Source organism: Periophthalmus magnuspinnatus, chromosome 6, assembly GCF_009829125.3.
Source record: "Periophthalmus magnuspinnatus isolate fPerMag1 chromosome 6, fPerMag1.2.pri, whole genome shotgun sequence".
NCBI classification, from domain to species: Eukaryota; Metazoa; Chordata; class Actinopteri; order Gobiiformes; family Gobiidae; genus Periophthalmus; species Periophthalmus magnuspinnatus.
Genome location: NC_047131.1, coordinates 626,655 through 649,345, shown reverse-complemented (window position 1 = coordinate 649,345; position 22,691 = coordinate 626,655). Strand labels below are relative to the sequence as shown.

Below are 22,691 nucleotides of genomic sequence, written 5' to 3'. Positions count from 1 at the left end.
TGCCCCGGCTTTAGATTCTCACTCTTCATGTTCCAGACAATAATTAGTTCTTGTTTTTGTCATTTTGAGTTTTGTTTCCTGTGACACATGAAGTACACGATCACGTTCACAAAAGGACTTTTATTTTATATGTTACTTTTGAACAACATGAGGAGTTTAAAACAGGATGTGCACTCGCAACGCACTGATACAATACTGGTATCGAACATCACCTGGATCAGTATTGGCTCCACGGTATCGGTTCAGTCGATATTCTGGTTGGGCTTTAATTTGATGCAGTTTATTTATATAGCACAATTTTAAGTGCTGTATAGAATAAGAAAGACATTAAAATCACAATACAACAAATCAAAACATAAATAATCATTACAAAAGTAATATTGAAAGAGAAGAGGCATATGTCATATGCGCAACTAAACAGAACCAATGTCAAAGCAGAGACCTGTCCAGATTCAGGCTGATGTGGCCTCACAATGTTTGAACTTTTCCTCTCCCAAAGCTGTTCAATCTGATGTGAAGGAGATAACCAGTGTTTACTGTGTTTTTGTGTCTCTGCACTGGTATTGGTTGATATTGGGCCTCAGCAGATGCCAGACGTATTGATATTGGTAGGAACGGCGCATCTGGTCCAAACTTGGCCTTTCTGAGGAGTGCAGAGGTCATCAGTTTCTATATTACAACAGAACAACACATATGAAAGAAGTGCAGCTGTGGAGCCTGGTGCAGTTTAATGTCGTCCTTCTATGGAAATGCTTTGTTTAATAAGTGTTACTCAGCACAGGCCTGGAGAGTCGTGCTCTGCCCCAGGCCCTCTGCTACCCCCACTCTTTGACCTCACACTCTGACCTCTGACATCAGAGTGACCTCAGACTATGACCTCTGACCTCAGACTTGGACCTCAGACCCTGAGCTCAGACTCTGACCTCAGACTCTGAAATCAGACTCTTAGATCAGACCTCAGACTCTGATCTCACTCTGACATAAAACCTCAGACTCTGACTTCAGACTCTGAACTTAGACTCTGACCTCAGACTCTGACCTCTGACCTCAGACTCTGATCTCTGATCTCAGACTCTGAAATCAGACTCGGACCTCAGACCTCAGACTGAACTCACTCTGACCTTAGACCTCAGACGCTGACCTCTGACCTCAGACTCTGACCTTAAACTCTGACCTCAGACTCTGGCCTCAAACTCTGACCTCTGACCTCAGACTCTGAATTCTGACCTCAGACTCTGACCTCATACTCTGGCCTCTGATCTCAGACTCTGACCTCTGACCTCAGACTGCTGTGTAACTTCTTGGTGGCGAGACATCACCTGTTTGACACCATGGAAATAAAGCTGACACTGTACTTTGGATAAATATGAGTATCATTTCCATGACGACGAGCATGTGGAGGCCCTTCTCCAAGCCACGTGTGAGTCAGGTTTGTGTGCAATGCTCGCTCATAGTAATGGCACATGTGCTTCAGTGTTTTTAGTTCAATGAAAACAGCGTCTGTAATGAAAATATATGCTTTTCATTTTTGTCTAAAAAGTTACACTGGGGGGGTTTAGTTATACAAGTAGTAATAATAGTGTTACGATCAGTCTCCAGAAAATGAACTGAAGCCAATAGTGATAGTTTGCTGTGATGTCATGCTGGGGTGTTCTATATGCATGTTTATGGTGGCATGTTCAGCAGTTACCATTGTGTCTCACAATGAACACAATAGGAAACACTGACAAAAAAGTTAATCAGAAAAAATCTAAAAGTGATTTGAAGAGCACATGATCAGGAGTCTGTGATCATTCCAAGCGTTCATGGTCCTGTTTAGGAGTTAGAGCTTCAAGTCAGTCAGTTCTTTATGGTCAGAATGTGTGTTTTGTTTTTTTGTTTTTTTTTATCTCAGAACAAGCTTCAGACAGAGCAGTGCCTACAGTTAGCATCACACCCCCAGAGAATTTTGATGACATCAGCTGCAAAGTATCAATATAATCCAGTTGAAGGCAGAAGTTTACATGCACTCTATAAAAAGACAAACACCCTTTTGCAGGCTGGCGTGGTGTGGACTGCTCCCTGCTCTGCTCCAGCGGCTCTTGGGGTCTGGGTTGTAACCTGACGTGTCCGTGTGTGAACGGAGCAGCGTGTGACCCTGTGGACGGCGCCTGTACCTGCTCCCCGGGCTGGAGGGGCGAGTACTGCCAGGAGTCTTGCCCCGTGAGTGACCCCTGTCGGGCCCATATTACCATAAAGGGCCTATATTCCTTTTTTCTCTGATATGTTCTAATGTCGTTTCCTCATCACAATGACAAAACAATGATTTGTTTCATTCACACATGTTTAACACACAAACCCTGCATATTTAGGCTGAATTATTCTCTCAAACTGAAAACACTCTGTCCCATCTTGTGATGTCATGTGGTAATACAGGAAGTGAACTGTACTCCACACACCTTCACTAGAATCATTTGGATGATTTCAGACCTGGAATTGCCAATCTTTACTGAACTAAAGGTAAAAGGAGCTGTTAACTTGAAAACTACCACTTTGATCAATTTGAGCTTTGGAGATGTATACAAACTAATATTAAAGTCTTACTCAAACATGCGTGAATGAATCACAACACATCTCCAGATTTGTTTTTGAGGAGGGAACAGCATTAGAACATGGAGTCAGTTTTGTGAGGACTTTTATAATTTGACCTTTGACCCTTTTCTCCAGGATGGTACCTTTGGTCTGGAGTGCCGTGAGCGTTGTGACTGTAGCCATGCCGACGGGTGTGACCCTGTGAGCGGATACTGCCGCTGCTACCCCGGCTGGACAGGTAAGCGCCACATCTGTGAAATATAAATATAATCTGTGAAATATAAGTGTTTGTTTGGGGTGAAGACACAGCAAAACACAAACTCTAGAAGAGAAGTTTTGTTTTCATGATCTCAATAACGATATTCACGTGATATTTGAACACTTGCTTTTTAAAGAGGGGACTTTGACTCCTGTGGGGTATTAAAGAGGAGGTATTTGACTTCTGTGGGGTATTAAACTGGGGGTATTTTATTTCTTTGGGGTATTTAAGAGAGGGTATTTGACTTCTATGGGGTATTAAAGAGGGGGTATTTACTTCTGTGGGGTATTAAAGAGGGGGTATTTGACTACTGTGGGGTATTAAAGAGGGGGTATTTACTTCTGTCAGACATTAAAGAGGGGATATTTTTCTTTCCTGGGGTATTAAAGAGGGGGGATTTCACTTCTGTGATTTATTAAAGAAGGGGTATTTTACTTCTGTCAGACATTAAAGAGGGGGTATTTTACTTCTGTGAGATATTAAAGGGGGTATTTGACTTACCATGTTGCCTTTTATTGTTTTAAAAGTGCTATATTGGACGAAAACTATGTATTGACGTTTTTGATGCTCTAAGTCTCTCCTCCCTTTAATCTCTGTGCTAAGTCCGTTCCCCTTCAGAGCATCATTACAACACAATCAGCTGCATCCCACTAATGAAACTGTTGCACATCACATCAGATTTGTCAAGTTGCTGTGTACAGTTTTTTTTATCATATTTGTGTATATTTATGGAGAATTGTCATGTGGAGCGTGGGTGATTTAGGCTTCTTGCTTCCTGCTTCTGAAGAGTGCAGACGCAAACCTTGCTTGCTCTTGCTGCTTCCTTCTTTACTTTCTTTTTTAATCATTATATCTCTTCCAGTGCTGGAAGACTTGTTTTGTTATGATTTTCTTTTAAGCAAACCAAGACTTTTAACCATTTTTACATTTTTTAACAAAATTTCTGACGAGCCAGCGACATGGCCTAGGGGAAACCAAAGGAATTCTTTCTGCAAACGCTGTCGGAACTATTATCAACAAATTAATGAGCTACAAGCATGGACATTTGTTGTAGAATCTGAAAAAGGACTTCACCAAACACTCCCTGTGACCTCCAGTGGTAAGCAACCCACAGTTACTTTCAGAGAAGAGGGTGAAAAAAATGTTTCTTTCAACTTAAACCTAAGTGATACAGTGTCTTTTCCAAAACTTTGTAAAGACAAGAATTTCAAGCAAACGCAACAAGTGATAAGAGACAATGCTAATATAGTTACATCACCCAAAATACAGCTTACAAACAGATTTTTACCACTGTCACAGACTGATGTTGATGTTAGTATACAAACAGAAAATGGATTTTTGTCACAAAACAAGAGCAATGAAGATGGCAAAAGAGCAGCGGCAGACAGGCGGTCTGTGCCAAATGTCAAGGTCAGAGATACGCTGCTGCTAGGAGATGGTGCTATCAGAGATGTAACCCACAGAGGAATCCAAACTTGCTCTTATTCCAGTCACACTGTCTCTGAGATTACAAAACTCCTCCCAAAAGTTTTGTCAACATACTAAGGAGCTAAATAGCTGATTGTGCACATGGGTGCAGTTGACACCGGAATGAATCAGACTGAAATCTTGAAAAAGAATTATTCGAGGAGCTTGATAAAATGGAGGCTGAGACATTCATCACTTACTCAGCTGCTTCAGCTGAACACATGGCGGTTCAACGAATGTGAAGCCAGAGGACTGCACTACATTGAGAACTTTGATCTATTCTGGAAACGAGAGGACCTGTTCAAGGGAAATGGCCCACACCTGAGCAGAGGTGGAGTGAGAGTGCTGACGGATAACCTCCTCCACACTCTGAGGCACCGACCTGGACAGGGTCCTGGCCCCATGAGAGAAAAAAAGAATGAGAGAAGCATTCCTGCTGCGCCAGCCAGAGACCGAGCCAATGTGTCAGCACCACCAGCAGCACCACAACTAATAATAATAATAATAATAATGGCTTACACTTGTAATGCGCTTTACAGGCTTGTCAAAGCCTCTCAAAGCACTACACTATTGTCATTATTCATTCATTTCCACACTTGGTGATGGTAAGCTACTATTGTAGCCACAGCTGCCTTGGGGCAGACTGACGGAAGCGAGGCTGCCAATCTGCGCCATCGGCCCCTCCGACCAACACCTATCATTCGCACACACACTACTTTCATACTAGGCAATGTGGGTGAAGTGTCTTGCCTAAGGACACAACGACAGAACTTGGTCCGAGCGGGACTCGATCCTCCGACCTTCGGGTTGGGGGAACTACAACCACCACCTCCCCCAGTGAAGGAGACACCACCAGGAGCACAACTATCTCCTCCAGGAAAGGAATCATCACCAGCACCACAACCATCTCCCCCAGCGAAGGATACAGCAGCACCACCACCTCCCCAAGAGAACAAGTCAGCAGCACCACCACCTTCACAAGTGATGGATTCATCTCCAGCGTCACTTCCCCCAGGGCCCACATAACAGGCCTTGAACCTGTCTGTGACAGCCCTAGCAGAGGTTTCAGTCCCAGCAGCACACCCATCACCTCTCCTGCCCACAGACCAGCCCTGGGTCCTGTTTGCTACATCTACATCTAGCCCCCTCGTCTTTCACCCAAACTCCCTGCTGCTCCACCTCCTCGGCCCTCACCTGGTCCCTCAATTAAACTCCCCCCTGCTCACCCTAACCTGCCTTCCCCCAGATCTGTTATCACCAAGAGCTAGGACACACAGGACCTCTGCTGTCTCAGGACATAGAAGAAGATAATATGAGGCAGAGGCCCTGTGATGGTGCTATATCTGCAGTTACACCACATAGACTGATTAACGGAAGGACAGTTAAACTGTTCAATCAGAGACATTTAAGTCTCATTCCCTGTAAGAAGATAACATCCAATTCTACTGAAACTAAACTGAAAGTTGCTGTGCTCAATATCAGATTTTTATGTAACAAGTCATTTTTAATTAATGATTTTATTTCTTAATGATTTTATTTCTTTTAATCTTGATTTTATGTTTTTAACCAAAACATGGCTCGACAACAACAACACAGGTAATACAATTCTAGTGGAATCAACTCCACCCAACTTCAAATTTGAATCTGAAACACGAGTAAATAAAAAGGGTGGAGGTGTGTGTGCATTTTTTTAGAGATAATTTGGTCACTCACAGGTTGTTATTTGGGGTGTTTTTATCTTTTGAGTATGTTTCTTTTAAAATGGAGCTAAAACAATGTCCCTTCATACTCTACTTAGTCATATACATACCTCTCCAGCACTGTTTGAGTTTTATTGATGATTTTACTGAGATGCTTTCAGTCGTATGCACAGACTTTGATGGTTTAGTCATTACACGTGATTTTAATGTACATGTGGATAATGTGTTTGACAGAAACGCTAAAGAGCTCAGTTCTGTCCTTGAAACCTTTGATCTGACTCAGCATGTCAGCGAGCCCACCCACAACAGAGGACACACTCTAGACCTGCTTATTACAAAAGGAGTAAATATTTCAAATGTCAATGTGGTGGATGTTGCTCTGTCTGATCATTTCTGTGTCTTCTTTGACATGTCTGTTATTCCCAAACCAGCGGCTGGTCCTGCAGTTGTTTGAAGGAGACACATAAATGATAACACAGGTGCACTGTTCATGGAAATGATCTTCGAAAATGCCTCATGTTCTAATGTTGATGATTTGTTGAACTCTGTAACTTCGAGTGTTTTGAATGTTCTGGACACTATTGCCCTGATGAAGGTTAAAATCGTTAAAGATAAGCAGAAAGTGCCATGAAGGAATGATGACTCGGTCAGGGCACAGAAAATGGACTGCCGGAGGGCTGAGGTCATTATTGGAAGTTGTAGTAACAACTCTCGTGTCCTGTTTGCAACAGTAAACAGATTAACAAACCTCTCAGCTCCGCTGCCATTAGAACAAATTTCCACATCTAAGTCCAGTGAGTTTGCAGTATTCTGTAATGACAAGGCTCAGGGCATTAAAAACGGCATCAATTTCACGACACAAATAACAACCCAGCACCCACCTAGACACTTAGAGCTGACTCATTTTGCACCTGTAACTGACAAAACTGTCCAAGAGATTGTCACCAGTCTGAGTTCATCTACATGCTGCCTCGATGTGTTACCCACTAAATTTCTAAAGTCTGTGCTGCAGTTTGTTGTCCCCACCCACTTCCATGGTTAATATGTCACTTCAATCTGGAACATTCCCAAGAGCTCTGAAAACTGCAGTTATCAAGCCTCTCCTAAAGAAGAGCAGTCTTGATGCCACAATATTGAACAATTATCGACTAATCTCAAATCTGCTGTTTCTAGGCAAAGTCCTTGAAAATGTTGTTTACCAACAGCTTATTAACTTTCTCCAAATGAACAACTCCTTCTATGTTTTCCAGTCAGGTTTTAGACCTCACCACGGCACTGAGACTACTCTTATCAAGGTGACAAATGACATCTGCTTGAACAGGCAAAGTCTCAGTCTTGATCCTGTTAGATCTGAGTGCTGCTTTTGACACTGTGGATCATGGGATCCTCTTACAGAGGCTAGAGGACTGGGTGGGCAACTCTGGTATGGCACTAAACTGGTTCAAGTCCTATCTAGAAAACAGGGAATACTTCGTTGAAATTGGAAAATGTGTCTCAGATAAAATGTCCCTGAGCTGTGGGGTGCCCTAGGGGTCAAACCTGGGACCCCTGTTGTTCAATCTCTACATGCTGCCTTTAGGCCAGCTAATAAGCAGCAATAATGTGTTCTACCACAACTTTGCAGATGACAATCTATGTCTCACTGGCAACAGGTGAATATGAACCAGTGGATTCACTCACTGCATCCAACAGATCAGTGTGTGGATGCAAAACAACTTTCTCCATCTAAACTCAGACAAGACTTAAGTCATCATCTTTGGCCCACAGAAACATAGAGAAAGTGTTAGGAGTCACCTCCAGTCTCTCTCTCTTTAAAACCTTCAAATCAGGCTAGAAATCTAGGGGTAATAATGGACTCAGACTTGAACTTTAACAGTCACATCAAATCAGTAATATCTGCAGCTTTTTACCACCTAAAAAACGTTATGAAATCAAAGGTATACTGTATCAAAGCCAGACTTAGAGAGATTTGTCCATGCATTTGTCTCCAGTAGGTTAGACTACTGTAACGGCCTGCTCACTGGCCTCTCCAAACGAGACTTACGACAGCTGCAGTACATCCAGAACGCTGCTGCTTGGGTCCTGACTAGAACCAGGAAGTACGAGCACATAAGTCCTGTGCTCAGGTCTCTGCACTGGCTTCCTGTGGCTCATAGAATAGACTTTAAAGCAGCTCTGCTTGTGTATAAGTCTCTCCATGGCCTAGGTCCAAAGTACATCTCTGAAATGTTAGTGCCATATGAACCAGGACTTCAGGGACAGGCCTCCTGCTGGTGCCCAGAGTCAGGACTAAACATAGGGAATCAGCGTTTCAGTTTTATGCAGCAAAAAATCTGGAACAATCTTCCTGAAGATGTGAGACAGGCCTCTACTTTGACAATGTTTAAATCCAGGCTCAAAACAGTTCTGTTTAGCTGTGCATATGACTGAAAGGTTTTTATACTGCACTCTTCTGTTTTAATGTAAATTTTATGATGATTATTTGTGATTATTTATGCTTTATGTTTATTTTAATGTCCTTCTTATTCTGTAAAGCACTTTGAATTGCTTTGTGTATGAATTGTGCTATACAAATAAACTTGCCTTCCCTTGTGGGCGTAGCATGGGTAACGTAGGCTTGTGAGTGGAGCGTGGGTAACGTAGGCTTGCGGACAGATTCTCGTACAGGCTCGTACTGCTAACTGTGAGGAGGGTTTGAATAGGGCCTGAGAGAGATCTCTAGATTACTCAAACATAAGATGATTCTCAATATTCTAATTTAGTATATCTCTAAAACACCCGTTGGTTCTTCTCCTTCCCTGCTCCTCCTCCTCTCCTCCCTTGCTCCTCCTCTGCTCCTCTTCTTCTTCTCCTTTGCTCCTTCCCTTCTACTCATCTGTTCCTCCTCTTCTCTCCTGCGCCTCCTCTTCTCCTCCTCTGCTCCTCCCCTGCTCCTCCTCTGCTCCTCCTCTTTTCCTCCCCTACTCCTCCTCTTCTCATTTGCTCACACTCTCTTCTTCTCATCCTCCTCTCTCTCTCCTTTGCTCCTCTTTTTTCCCATCCCTCCTGTCACCATTTCTCCGCATTTTCTTTTCAGCATCCTGTTTCCCCTCTTCCTCCTCTCTCCCTTTCTTCCTCTGTTCCCTCTTCTTCTTCTGCTTCCTCTTTCTCTCATCCTCTTCCTCCTCACTCCCTCCTTTCCCTCCTCTGTCCCTACTTGTATTCATCCTCACTGTCCCTCCTCTCTCCCTCCTCTGCTCCCCCATCTCATTCTCCTCTTCCTTTTCTCTCCCACTCCTCCCCCTTTCTCCTTCCTCTGCCATCTCCTCTCCTCTCTCCTCTCCCCCCTTCTTTCTCTCTCTTCTCTTGCCTCTTCTCTCCCTCCTCTGTTCTCTCTCCCTCTCTTCTCCTTCTTATCTCCTCTCCCTCTCCTTTGTCTCCTCTCCCCCTCTCTCTCCTCTCCCTCTGTCTTCTCCTGGTCTCAGTTTGGCTTTATTATTCTATCCTTCCTCTGCTCCCCTTCTCCCTCTCCTCTCTCCCTCCTCTCCTCTCCGCTCTCCCTCCTCCCCCTCTCCCTCTGTCCTGGTCTCAGTTTGGCTTTATTACTGTGAGAGTTGACTCGAGCGTGTCTGAGGTGCGCTTTGAGTCTCTGCGGTCAGGGCCATCTGTCTGCTGTAATTGAGTCACCAGGGGGCGCCGTGCAGCAGGGCCTCACAAACACTAAGCGCAAAGAGCATTATTCTGCCATAAGCCACACACTAATAAGCTGTGTGTTTTATTAAAGGTGTGCTCTGTTATGGCACCTGCCCTGTCCATGACGCCTGACCTGTCCGTGTCACCTGCCCTGTCCCTGAGGCCGTCCGTGTCACCTGGTCTGTCCCTGTCACCTGGCCTGTACCTGTCACCTGTCCTGTCCCTGTCACCTGCCCTGTCCCTGTCACCTGTCCCTGTCACCTCTCCTGTCCCTGTCGACTGCCCTCTCCATGTCACCTGGCCTGTCCCTGTCACCTGCCCTGTCCATGTCAACTGTCCCTGTCACCTGATCTGTCCCTGTCACCTGCCCCTGTCACCTGCCCTGTCCCTGACGCCCGCCCTCTTACTGTCACGTGTCACTGTCACCTGTTCCTCTCACCTGGCCTGTCCCTCTCACCTGCCCTCTCCCTGTCACCTGCCCTGTCCCTGTCACCTGGCCTCTCCCTGTCACCTGCCCTGTCCCTGTCACCTGGCCTCTCCCTGTCACCTGGCATGTCCATGTCACCTGGCCTCTCCCTGTCACCTGCCCTGTCCCTGTCACCTGGCCTCTCTGTGTAACCTGGCCTGTCTATGTCACCTGCCCTGTTCTGTCGCCAGCCCTGTCCCTGTCACCTGGCCCCCTGTCAGTTTTCCCCTACGTCATGGTGCAGTCACACCAGTGCATCACGAGCATCAAGCTCTGTAGGCAGCATGGTGGCTGAGTGGCAACACTCATGCCTCACAGCAAGAAGGTTTGGTTCGATCCCCGGGTCGCCCAGGCCTTTCTGTGTGGAGTTTTTCATGTTTCTCCTCGTGTCTGGATGGGTTTCCTCCGGGTACTCCGGTTTCCCCCATCAACCAAAACATGAACGCCCTTCGAGACAACTGTTGTTGTGATTTTGGGCGTTACAAAAATAAAATGAATTGAATTGAAATTGATCAAGTAGAAAGACATCAGCCACAAACAAGCGGCAACTTAATGTCGCACCAGCTTGCATAAAGGCTAGTCACGGACCCAGACATGCCGCAGAGCTGTTCGCCTTTGTTGATGGTTTTTATGTAATAAATACACTAGCCACTCTCTCAACCACATCGGAGGCGCCTGCCCTCAAATGCAAAGGTGTCCAACTAGAGGCATCCAATGCGTTCTTGACGCCCCGGTGTGAACACACCATTAGCCTTGTGCCATGTCCTGTCTGATTCCTGGCGTCTGATTGATGTGTCGTGTTCCTGTCTTTGCTCGGTTGACTCCTGACATTTGCCACTGTGGTTGGAGTATTGGCTTCCCGCTCCTCCAATCCCCTTTCTGCACCTGTCTGAACCCGTCTGAGCCTCGCCCTGTAAAAGTGGCGTGCGTTGGCTGGTCCGCGCAGCAGGATCACTCGCTTCTCTTGTTTGTCTCCTTAAATCTAAACTGTGTGGAGACACTAGAGGTCGCCGTTTGTTATTTGTGATGACACCCATGTTTGCTTTTGTTCCTTTCTCCCTCTGACTGAACTTTGTTAAACATTATGTAACTTTTCCAGTGAAGAGCTTGCACCTTCTTGTCTCCATGGAGATCTGGTTGCTTTGCTAGGAGTTTTTCACAGAATGGCATTTGACCGTTCAGTGTCCAGGGAGCCCCACTCAAAGTAAAAATGCATTTTTGAAGGTATTATTAGCAATACAAAATGTACATATTTTAATTCACAGCCATACTGTGAAACATTCCAGGCCAATCAATAACATCTCCATGGAGATGAGCAGGTGGTGGACCCCTGACGAGAAAGGTTACATGGATTTTCTATGAATAATTGTGATAATCTCTTGGTCATACAAAGCTTTACATTGCAGTAGACTTTCCACACCACTCAACAAAGTGTTTAACGGCTAATGTTTTAATTGTTCTGTTCTAATGTCGTTTCCTCATCACAAATAGATCTGCAGTTGTGTTTTATTTCATTCACATATGTTTAACACACAAACCCTGCATATTTAGTTAGTTAGTTCTTACCTTAACTGAAAACACTCTGTTCCTCCTTGTGATGTCATCATATGGTAATACAGGAAGTGCTCCACTGTGTTTTAAACTCCATACACCTTCACTAGAACTTTGGATTATTTCAGAACCGGAATTGCCAATTTCTACTGAACTAAAGGTAAAAGGAGCTGTTAATTTGAAAACTATCACTTCATGACATCACAAGGTGGACCAGAGCATTTTGAGCTTTGGAGATGTAGATAGACTAATAATAAAGTGTTATTCAAACATGTGTGAATGAAACAAAACTCAACTTCAGGTCTGTTTTTGAGGAAGTAACAGCATTAGAACATGGCGCTCACAGTTTTGGACCTTTAACATTTAAATCTTTTTGGAGCATTTTCTTCTGCATGTTCAGACTCTGTTCATTTAAAACATTAACACTTAGAGACACACGGGCCATTATTGTATGTGTGTTTATAGACTGAGGAGACAATGGGAGTGTTCTAATGGGAGAGCGCAGTTTTCTAACTCCTCTAATGTTTTAGTGAAGTCCATATGTTCCTTCATAATAAAAAAAAAAGCACAGAAAGAGAAAAGTTTAAAATACTACAAAATAAGAGCTTTTCTAAGTCCTAACCTTTCCATCAGTGAATCGTGAACATTCTTAGACAAATGGACCCATCCTCCTGAGTTAAGAGACAAGCCTCTCAAACTGTGGTCATTATTCTTTCACTCTAAACTCTCACTGTTTGTAGCTACATCTGCCCTGGGGCAGATTGATGCAAGTGGACTACCTAGGTTCTGCATTTCATCCGGGGGTGGGACTGTTTCTATTGCTTCTATTGTAACCATGGCAACCTACTTTTAAATAGTGTTTCCAATTCACCTGAGCTGAAAAACCCTGGACGAGTTTTCTGGGAGTCTCCATTTTGAGGACTTTTTCCCATTCAAAAGATATTATATTTAGTTTTAAACTGTTCAATGCTATGACAATAGTTAAAAATTCTCATCATTCTAAAACCCATGTATGTACACAAGGTGGGCAGCTTGCACTGGGCAGAACTGGGATCTAACTGCTAACCTTCTCATTTGTGGGCACATACTCTAATGACTAGGCCTTTAGTCGTTTAGTTGATTAATCAGTTGAAGTGTTTGGTTTTTTTGAAGAAAAAGAAATGCTGCCTGCAAAAGTGCAAATGGCCCACTCCATTTGGAGTGGGCATTTTTCACAGAAAAATAAACAGATGTTTATCAGCAGTGAGAAAGGCAAAAAACTCTTACTTCCTGTCTGCACTGACAGAAAGTGACAGAAATAAGAGAGTTTTGGAGGACAGTCAGATCCCTCCCCAGTGTTGGGAATAGCGTTGTTTAAGTAGTAACAGATTTATTTCTACCAGTAATGAGTAATCTAACTCATGCCTCTTTCCTCTGTAAGGCTGTTGTTCCTGTCAGTGTAACTCGTTAAAGTGAGTCTCAGCAGGTCACAAATCAGACTCTTCTCTCAGTCAAAGGAGCTGCAAAGTTTTTCTTTTGTTTTGGGAAGTGAACCAGACCAAAAGGTTTTGGATCATAACAGTGATCTTGTGACCTAGATTATGTTGAGTCTGAACCTCAGGCAGATAGCACTCACTCTTCACTTACATGGAGGTTTTAAACGCTCTCTGCTCCATAGACCCAAACAAGTCCATGGGAGTTGATGACCTCATCCAAAACTTCTAACTGCCCCACATTTAACTCAACCTCTTTTATTTCTAATGTATCATTTTAAATGTAAGTTATACCAGAATTATGGAAAATGCCTCATGTTCTGTCTTTACATAAACATGGGACAATCACAAATGTAAATAATTTCTGGCCAATACCTAAATGACCTGGTTTTGGAAAAGTTTTAGAAAAGTTATAGTTTATTTTAATAAATGCTCCATTTTGAATCTTATCAGTCATCTTTCTAAAAAGAATCCTGCCACTGCAAACACAAAAGTTTTAAATGACATTTTCTCAGCCCTTGATGTAGATTGTGTGTCTCTGTTTATTGATTTAACTGAAGCTTGTGTTTCAGTGGATCATGGAGTCGGAGTCGTCTTGGATCATGGAGTCGTCTTGATGTGTCTGAAGCAGAGTCAAATCTGCTTCAGACGCATCACAGCGATTGGTCTAAAATGATCTTTTAAACAGAACCCAGGTAGCAGTAGCCGATGGGTTTATATCAGATTTTGTAACGTTAAATATAGGAGTGCCCCAAGGCTCAATTTTAGGCCCCCTACTTTTTACTATATTATTAATTCCATTGGTTGCAGTTTAAGAGAAAGTTTCATACATTTATATGCAGATGATGCTGTTTTGTGCGCAAGTGCTCCCTCTGCTGATCAGACAATTTTAAAACTATAACAAGATTTTAATGAAATCACCTTTAAATATCTTGGGTTTTGACGAAAACATATCCTTTAAAAAAAACACATGTCAGTATTATGTAACAGTTTAAAAATGTAAATTATCATTTTATTACAGAAACATGTGTCTCATTGAATTACAGAAATAGTTGAGGTAGTTTTTCTGTCCTGTATTATGTGCACATAATAAACATTCAGCCCTTCGTTTGTCATAACAGGTGATGAGTTTAACCCTGTCGCTGTTCACTCTGAAAAAGTCAATTGACCATCGCCATCTGTAGCCCTGGCTTTACATTCTCACTCTTCACGTTCCAGACAATAATTAGTTCTTGTTTCTGTCATTTTGAGTTTTGTTTCCTGTGACAGATGACCACCACACAACCACGTTCACAAAGGGGTTTTTTTAAATGCTTTTGAAAAACACAAGGGGTTTAGAACAGGGTTTAAACGTGGCCCTTCTGGGGAGTGTCGAGATAAACATGTATCTTTACTACGACAGAATAGACATGTACGAATCTTTACTATGACAGAACAGACACATACAAAAGGACAAGCTTCAGGCATTTTGATTTTGGAAGCGGTTTGGCTTGGTCGGCAGGCGTCTCTTTATACGAACTCACTTAGTTTGACTTGAGCTTTAGGGAGGCTGTGCATGTGTCACTGGAGCCTGTGTTTGTGGGGGGGGGGGGGGGGGGGGGGGGGCATTGATACTGTGGTGGGGGCTGGTGCGATGGGGACACTGGCACTATGGGGGCTAGTACTATGGGGGATGGTGGTATTATGGGGGGCACTGGTACTATGGGGGGCTAGTACTATGGTGGTACTGGTATTATGGGGGGCTGGTACTATGGGGGGGCACTGTTACTATGAGGGGGTGCTGGTACTGTGGGGGGGGGGGGGGGGCTGGCACTCAGACAGTTTGAATATCTTTGAGTAGAAGAAGAAGACATGGCTATTTGCAGCAGCTTCTGTATTAGTTGTAAACAGTGTCATGGAGTGCATATGTTCTTCAGCCTCTTTACTGTCACCGCCTCTCCCTGCTTGCTGCTCGTTGCTTGCCATTCGCCCGCACTCCCCAAACTGTCACCCGCACCCTAACACAGAGAGCGCCCACATCAGCAGCAATCTCTCCACAGTTATGCTTTGTGTCGTAAGCCTGACATCACCCAAAGCACATACAGAGCCTCGATGAAAGTAGAGACCGCGTTTCTGAAGCTGTCTGAAAGTGTACAGCCAGTTTACATACACAGAGACAGAACGAAGGAGGAGAGGAGGACAGGAGGAGGAGAGGAGAGGAGGAGGAGAGGAGGAGGAGAACGGGCGCACCTTTACTCTCTCTGAAAGTGTACAGCCAGTTTATACACAGAAAAAGAATGAATGAGGAGAGAAGGCGGAGAGGAGAGGAGGAAGAGAGGAGGAGGAGAGCAGGAGGAGAGCGGAGAGACTGGAGAGAGTGGAGAGAGCGGAGAGACTGGAGGGACTGGAGAGAGTGGAGAGAGCAGACAGACTGGAGAGAGCGGAGAGACTGGAGAGACTGGAGAGAGCGGAGAGAGCAGACAGACTGGAGAGAGTGGAGAGAGCGGAGAGACTGGAGAGAGCGGAGAGACTGGAGAGAGCGGAGAGACTGGAGAGAGTGGAGAGACTGGAGAGAGTGGAGAGACTGGAGAGAGTGGAGAGACTGGAGAGAGTGGAGAGACTGGAGAGCGGAGAGACTAGAGAGACTGGAGAGAGCGGAGAGAGCGGAGAGACTGGAGAGAGCGGAGAGACTGGAGAGAGCGGAGAGAGCGGAGAGACTGGAGAGAGCGGAGAGACTGGAGAGAGTGGAGAGAGTGGAGAGACTGGAGAGAGTGGAGAGACTGGAGAGCGGAGAGACTAGAGAGACTGGAGAGAGCGGAGAGAGCAGAGAGACTGGGGAGAGTGGAGAGAGCGGGAGAGCGGAGAGACTGGAGAGAGTGGAGAAACTGGAGAGAGTGGGAGAGTGGAGAGAGTGGAGAGAGCGGGAGATTGGAGAGAGTGGAGAGAGTGGAGAGAGTGGAGAAGCTCAAACGCTTCAACCCTGCCCATGTTTCAAGTCTCTGCTGCTTCATCTGCTGCTTCTGCCTAAATCATCTGTGCCCCCTCCACACGAGCCTGGTCGAGCTCTTTCATTCTCCTCATTCCTCTCTAACTTCCTCTCCTCCTCTCTCCCCCTTTCTCCTCTCCCCCTTCTGCCTCTTCTCCTCTCCTTGTTCCTCCCCTCCTCTCTTCTTCTCCTCTTCTCCTCATTCTTGAGTTCCTAACATGAGTCCTTGGAGTTTCACACAGGTTTAATTCAAAGGTGCTGCTCTAATGTGCCCCCCCCCCCCCCCCCCCCCCCCCCCCCCCCCGCCTCTTTGTTCCTCTCCTCCTCTCCCCCTCTCTCTCTTTCCTCCTCTCCCCCTCTCCTCCTCTTCTCCTTTTCTCCACTCCTCTCCTCCTCGTTCCTCTTCTCTCCTGCTCTCCTCCCCTCCTCCTCTCTACCTCACCTTGTTCCTCTCCTCCTCTCCTCTTCTCCTCGTTCTTGAGTTCCTAACATGAGTCCCTGGAGTTTCTCACAGGTTTAATTCAAAGGTGCTGCTCTAATGTGCCTTTAATGGCGGTGCTATTCTCAGATTCTCGGACTCAAAGGAAATTTCAAATGAAGCTTCAAACTACAGGCTACCTCTGGAAGACTCAGTACAGAGTGTGTGTGTGAGCGTGTGTGTGGGGGTGTGTGTGTGTGTGTGTCTGTCTGTGTGTGAGAGTGTCTGTGTGTCTGTATGTGTCTGTGTATATGCGTGTTTTGTGTATGTGTGTGTATGTGTTTGTGTCATGTTTCTGTCGTGTCATGTTTTGGTCACGTTTATGTTGTATTCGTGTCGTGTTCGTGTCGTGTTTGTGTTCCTGTTTGTAATGTGTTTGTGTCATGTTCATATCGTGTTTGTGTCATGTTCGTGTCGTGTTTGTGTCGTATTTGTGTCTTGTCATGTTCCTGTCGTGTTCGTGTCGTGTTCGTGTCGTGTTCCTGTCATGTTCGTGTCGTGTTCGTGTCGTGTTCCTGTCATGTTCGTGTCGTGTTCGTGTCGTGTTTGTGTTGTGTTTGTGTCGTGTTCATCTCATGTTCGTTTCATGTTCGTGTCATGTTCAGGTCCGTGTCGTGTTTGTGTTTTTGTTGTGTTTGTGTTCCTGTTTGTATTGTGTTTGTGTCGTGTTCGTGTCATGTTCGTGTTCATGTCATGTTTGTGTTGTGTCATGTTCGTGTTGTGTCTGTGTTTGTGTCGTGTTCGTCTCATGTTCGTTTCATGTTCATGTCATGTTCATGTCTGTGTTGTGTTTGTGTTGTGTTCGTGTCATGTTCGTGTTGTGTTTGTGTTCATTTTGTGTTCTTGTCATGTTTGTGTTCGTGTTGTGTTCGTGTCATGTTCGTTTTGTGTTTGTGTCATTTTCGTGTTGTGTTCATGTTGTGTTCTTGTCATGTTTGTGTTGTGTTCGTGTCATGTTCGTGTCGTGTTCATGTCGTATTTGTGTCATGTTCATGTTCCTGCCGTGTTCATATTGTGTTCATGTTGTGTTTGTGTCGTGTTGTTGTCGCGTTAATGTTGCGTTTGTGTTGTGTTTGTGTCGTCTTCCTGTTGTGTTCGTGTCATGTTCATCTTCGTGTCATGTTTGTGTTGTCTTCCTGTTGTGTTTGTGTCATGTTCATCTTCGTGTCATGTTTGTGTTGTCTTCCTGTTGTGTTCGTGTCATGTTCCTGTTGTTTTTGTGTGAGTGTTTTTCTTTATGCTGCTGTAAATATTGTTTTATGTAATGTTGTGTTGTGTTTTCGTACTTCCTCGACCCACACAGTGATTTTGTCGTGTTCAGGAGTAACATTTAAATGAGACCTGATAAACTCCTGACACACTTAGGTTCAGATGATGTGAGTGTGGTCAGCGCTGAAGCTTGAGCCCAGATGGGTTATAAAAACAACCTCTTCAAATCAAACTGGGATTGGCACGCTGTGTGATGTGGGCATGTCTGCGGCGTGTTTTGGGCTGGGTTCCAGAGCAGCCGTCCTGAAAGAGAATGGCAAAGAGAACAGCAGAGAGCTGTGACTCTCCAGAGACCAGACCCTGTTAATCAACACAGAGCACTGGCCACGAGCCGCCAGCAGATCAAAAAAGAAAATACATTTGGAGAGAAGAAGAAAAGAGGCTCAGACTGCAGGAGGAGGAGGAGGAGGAGGAGGAGCCTCTGAAGGGGAGACTACAAAATACAATCTTTAGTTTTATGGTCAATTTAGTCTCACAGAGGCTTTCATGTGGAAACAACACACTCTGCACCCAAAGAGATTTTAATATTGAATTTAATAAACCTGTCTCCACAGAGTTCTATGGGACAGGGTCAAAAGTCGTTTACATCCCCCATAGGGACATAAGGATCAGCCCTTAAAGCAACACCTACACACACCAAACTTTACAATCTTGGACTTAACAAGAATTTGATGAAATGTACAGAATGATCTTTAGATTTCTAATTCCAAGTCTGATCTATTCAAGTTTTAACTGCAAAAAAATGGCAAAATTACAATTTTTAAGCAAATTTTCAGTTACATCTAGTTTACTGAAATACGGAATAAGATATCAAAATCTTTCCAAATATTTCTTTTGTATCTAATATGACAAATTTAAGCAATACATTTAAACTTTTGTCTGTTTTCACACATAACATGCTTTATTTTATATAAAAACTTCACATGATGAAAAACATGTAATGCAACTGTTTCTCACATTTATTTATGTATTTATTTAGTACTCATATAATATAACTATAAAAAGGACACAGTGCATAAAAAGCAGGTCCAGGAAGACTCAAAGACCTAAAGAGCTTATATTAAAGCTCCACCTTATCAATACATCAAACTGAACATATTAGTCAAGCATTAGTTAAAGTCCCTTGGCTGGTCCCGACCAGCCAAGGGACTGCAGACCACCGTCAGTCAATCTCCTTGCCGCATCTCCCACACAGCACAGAATGCGTTCAGCTTGTCAAATTTACATAAATGTTTGATCGACACGGTGGAGCGGCGCCAGGACAAAGAGACATGGTCAGAGGAACTGTGAAATATGCGTGAGTCACTATTAATTAATTAAACAAGAGAGAAATGTGGGAAAATGTTAATGCCTGTCTGAGAAAAGTGTATAAAATGTGTGGTGAGGGGTTTTGCAGCCTTAAAACATATATAATAACTGTAAAAAATAAAGTTGACTACTTCACGGATTTCGCCTATTGCGGTTAATTTTTGGAACGTAACCCCTGCGATAAATGAGGGACCACTGTATATCAGCTCTATCAGAAGTGCAACCATTTAAACAAACAAACTGGGATTGATTGCAAACGTAATCATGTAGCCACTTAAAATGTTTTTTGTTTTTTTTATGAATACCATATTTATAAAATAATAAGTTGAATTGTATTATTGACTGTATCAAAAGTCTTTGATAAGTCCATATATATATATATATATATATATATATATATATATATATATATATATATATATATATATATATATATATAAATGGATTGTTTAATTCAGAGTATACCTCATCTATCGAACTAAAGCCATGTAAGTCCTGTGATTTTTACAGAAACCATATGATGCTTATAAATAATTATTATTTATATGAAAGAATAACCTTTTATAAGCAACGTTTTCAAATACTTTTGGAAAGCAAAGTAAAACAGATATAGGTCTGTAGTTATGAAACATGCTCCATCTTCTGCTTTAAATAATGACCTTGAGAAAAAGTGAGTTAGTGGTTTCAAAATGTAATCTCTAATTTGCAGATGGCAGAAATGCTGTCATGTCCAGCAGTGGAGGGTTTTATTCATCAATTATGTCACTTAATTCTTTGACATCAGGGCTGAAAACACGTCGTTTAAGGACATGGACTGAATGTATTTCAATGGATCTCCATAAGAGTTTGACATGTCTCCAATCAGAATTAACAAAGAAATGTTACATTTGTGTGTTATCTCAGCAGGACTTTCATATGTGTTTGCACCATCAACAAATACTGAAGGTATACAGGTGTTTTAAATGAACTACTTTCAAACTGATATCTCTAAATGTAAGAGTCGGGGGTCTGTGTATTCATTCCACTGTGAGGGCTACAACTCCACAACCCATTCAAAGTTTGGACACTTTTTCATCCGGATTATTCACACTGCCGATTCTCACTGAAGAATCAAAACTATGAGTGACACATGTGAATGTAGTGAACAAAAATACACTCAAAATAATTTTAACCCTGTTTTAGATTTTTTTTTTTAATATCCTCGACCTCAATCCTATCCTCGATTTTGATATTTCTTGACCCTGAGGCGGCACAGCTGGGCACAGTTTGGGCCATGGGTGAGTTTGGACCATGGCTGAGTTTGGGCCATGAGTGAGCCCTTGTGGCCCACACTCACACTCAGAGCTGCTTATATATGTTTTTCCAGATGGCGCGCTCTTAAGAGTCGGTCCATGTCTGATCCCTGGCGCTCAGGGGGCATTTCCACTCTGCTTACATATATGTTTGTGATGTGCCTGCAGGGATTCACTGTGACAGCGTGTGCCCACAGGGCTTCTGGGGGCCCAACTGTTCAATGAGCTGCTCCTGCCAGAACGGAGGCTCCTGCTCCCCCGAGGACGGCACCTGCGTCTGTGCACCTGGCTACAGAGGGACCTCCTGCAAAAGAAGTGAGCTCACACCACTGTACACCTGCCCCTGCCCTGTACCTACCATGCACCTGCCCTGCACTGCACTGTAGACCTGCCCAGATACACTCACGGATACTTTGCAGTGACATCATGTTGCATGGGGGTGATTTACATGGGTCTCTATCGTGGAATATTTAGCAGTTACCATAGAGAAACAATGAACACATTAGCAAACACTGATTTTTTTTTAAGATCATCTGAAAACTCAAGAAAAAAATCCAAAGTGTATTGAAAGGGCACATGTTCATTTTCCTGTGGTCAATCCGAGCATTCATGGTCCTGTTTAGGAGTTTGATTTTACACAAAAAGGTAAGAGTGACTCTCTGAAAAACTGTTGGCTAATGTTAATGCTAGCTAGCTTGTGACTGTAATGTTAGTTGAGAAGGACTTATTTAACAGCACAAATCACCTGTTGTAGTTTAGATAAATCAGCTCTTTATGGTCAAATTGTGTTAAAACAAAGCTCAGATTAAAGTTTAACAGAGCTTCAGACAGAGTAGTGCCTACAGTTTGCATCACACCCCCAGAGAATGTTGATCAGCTGTAGAATATCACTTTTTGCATTTCCAGATATAAAAAGAAACCACACTGTAAAGTCCATCTACATGAGTTAAAGTTGTACTATGTAACATTTCTGGTGGAGGGTTTGCATGCTCATTGCCGTGGAGATTATTTTGCACTACACCGATACCACTGATTTGGACATGTCCAGATAAACATGTGGAGACCACACTGTATTAGTTCATTTTTGTGCACACAGTGTTAGCTTCATTAGCTTTGAATCCTGTAATAATGACGTTGCCTCGTCATTAGCTCCGCTCAGTTATAATTGTCTTTACAGTGTAAACCAGAAGTTTACACACGGTATATAAAAAGACACATATGTCTCACATGACACCATTCCAAACCTTTCCTGTTTTAAGGACTAGGATTTACCCAAATTATTTATATTTGCCAAATGCCATAATAATGAGACTTTTTTAAAGACGTTTTTTCATGACTTTCTTCAAAGTCAGAAGTTGACATACATTTCATTAGTGTTTGGTACCACATGCATTTTCAGGTCTGCCCATATATTTTCAATTATTGATTGAGATCAGGGCTTTGTGACGGCCACTCCAAATTATTGACTTTGTTATCCTTAACCCACTTTGTAACCAGTTTGGCAGTATGCTTCAGGTCATTGTCCATTTGAAGACCCATTTGTGCCCAAGCTTTAACTTCCTGGCTGATGTCTTGAGATGTTGCTTCAGTATTTCCACATAATGTTCTTTCCTCATGATGCCATCTATTTTGTTACGTGCACCAGTCGCTCCTGCAGCAAAACAAACCCCACAACCCCCCAGAACCCGTCTCCTTCCTGAGCACTGTGATGGCTGGACATTCCCATGGTGTTTATACTTGTATAATTGTTTGAACAGATGAATGTGGCACCTTCAGGCATCTGGAAATTGCACCAAGGATGAACCAGACTTGTGCAAGTCCACAGTTCTCTTCCTGATATCTTGGCTGATTTCTTTTTACTTTCCTATGAAAGCCATGAAAAATTGTCTAAAACAAATTTTCTCTTGTTATTCTGGCATTTGGCAAATAAATATAATTTTGTTAATCCTAATTGACCTAAAACAGGAAAAGTTTAGTCTGATTTCATGTCAAACAGCGAGAAGAAAAAAAGCATATGTGTCTTTCTAGATAGTGTATCTAATCTTCTGGTTTACATTTATACCAATGTTTGAGTAATCCTGTATTGTCCTGTATTTGAGGCTTGAGTGCCCAGGAAATTCCCATTTTCACCTCCCCCCTATCCCCGCCCATTGCTCTGTACATAGTTGTGATTGTTTGAAAAATGCATTCATTCATGTAGTTTCTGAATGTCACATATCTG

At 43.4% G+C, this 22,691-nt stretch overlaps 1 protein-coding gene across 1 annotated transcript in view; it reads left to right on the top strand.

Moving 5' to 3' along the window:
* megf11 (multiple EGF-like-domains 11) overlaps positions 1–22,691 on the top strand; it is a 219,274-nt gene that overhangs the window by 172,605 nt on the left and 23,978 nt on the right. The window contains exons 13-15 of the mRNA XM_055222399.1: positions 2,039–2,202; positions 2,707–2,809; positions 20,639–20,785. Of these exons, the coding sequence (XP_055078374.1) occupies positions 2,039–2,202; positions 2,707–2,809; positions 20,639–20,785 (414 nt within the window). The remainder of the gene's footprint in view (positions 1–2,038; positions 2,203–2,706; positions 2,810–20,638; positions 20,786–22,691) is intronic.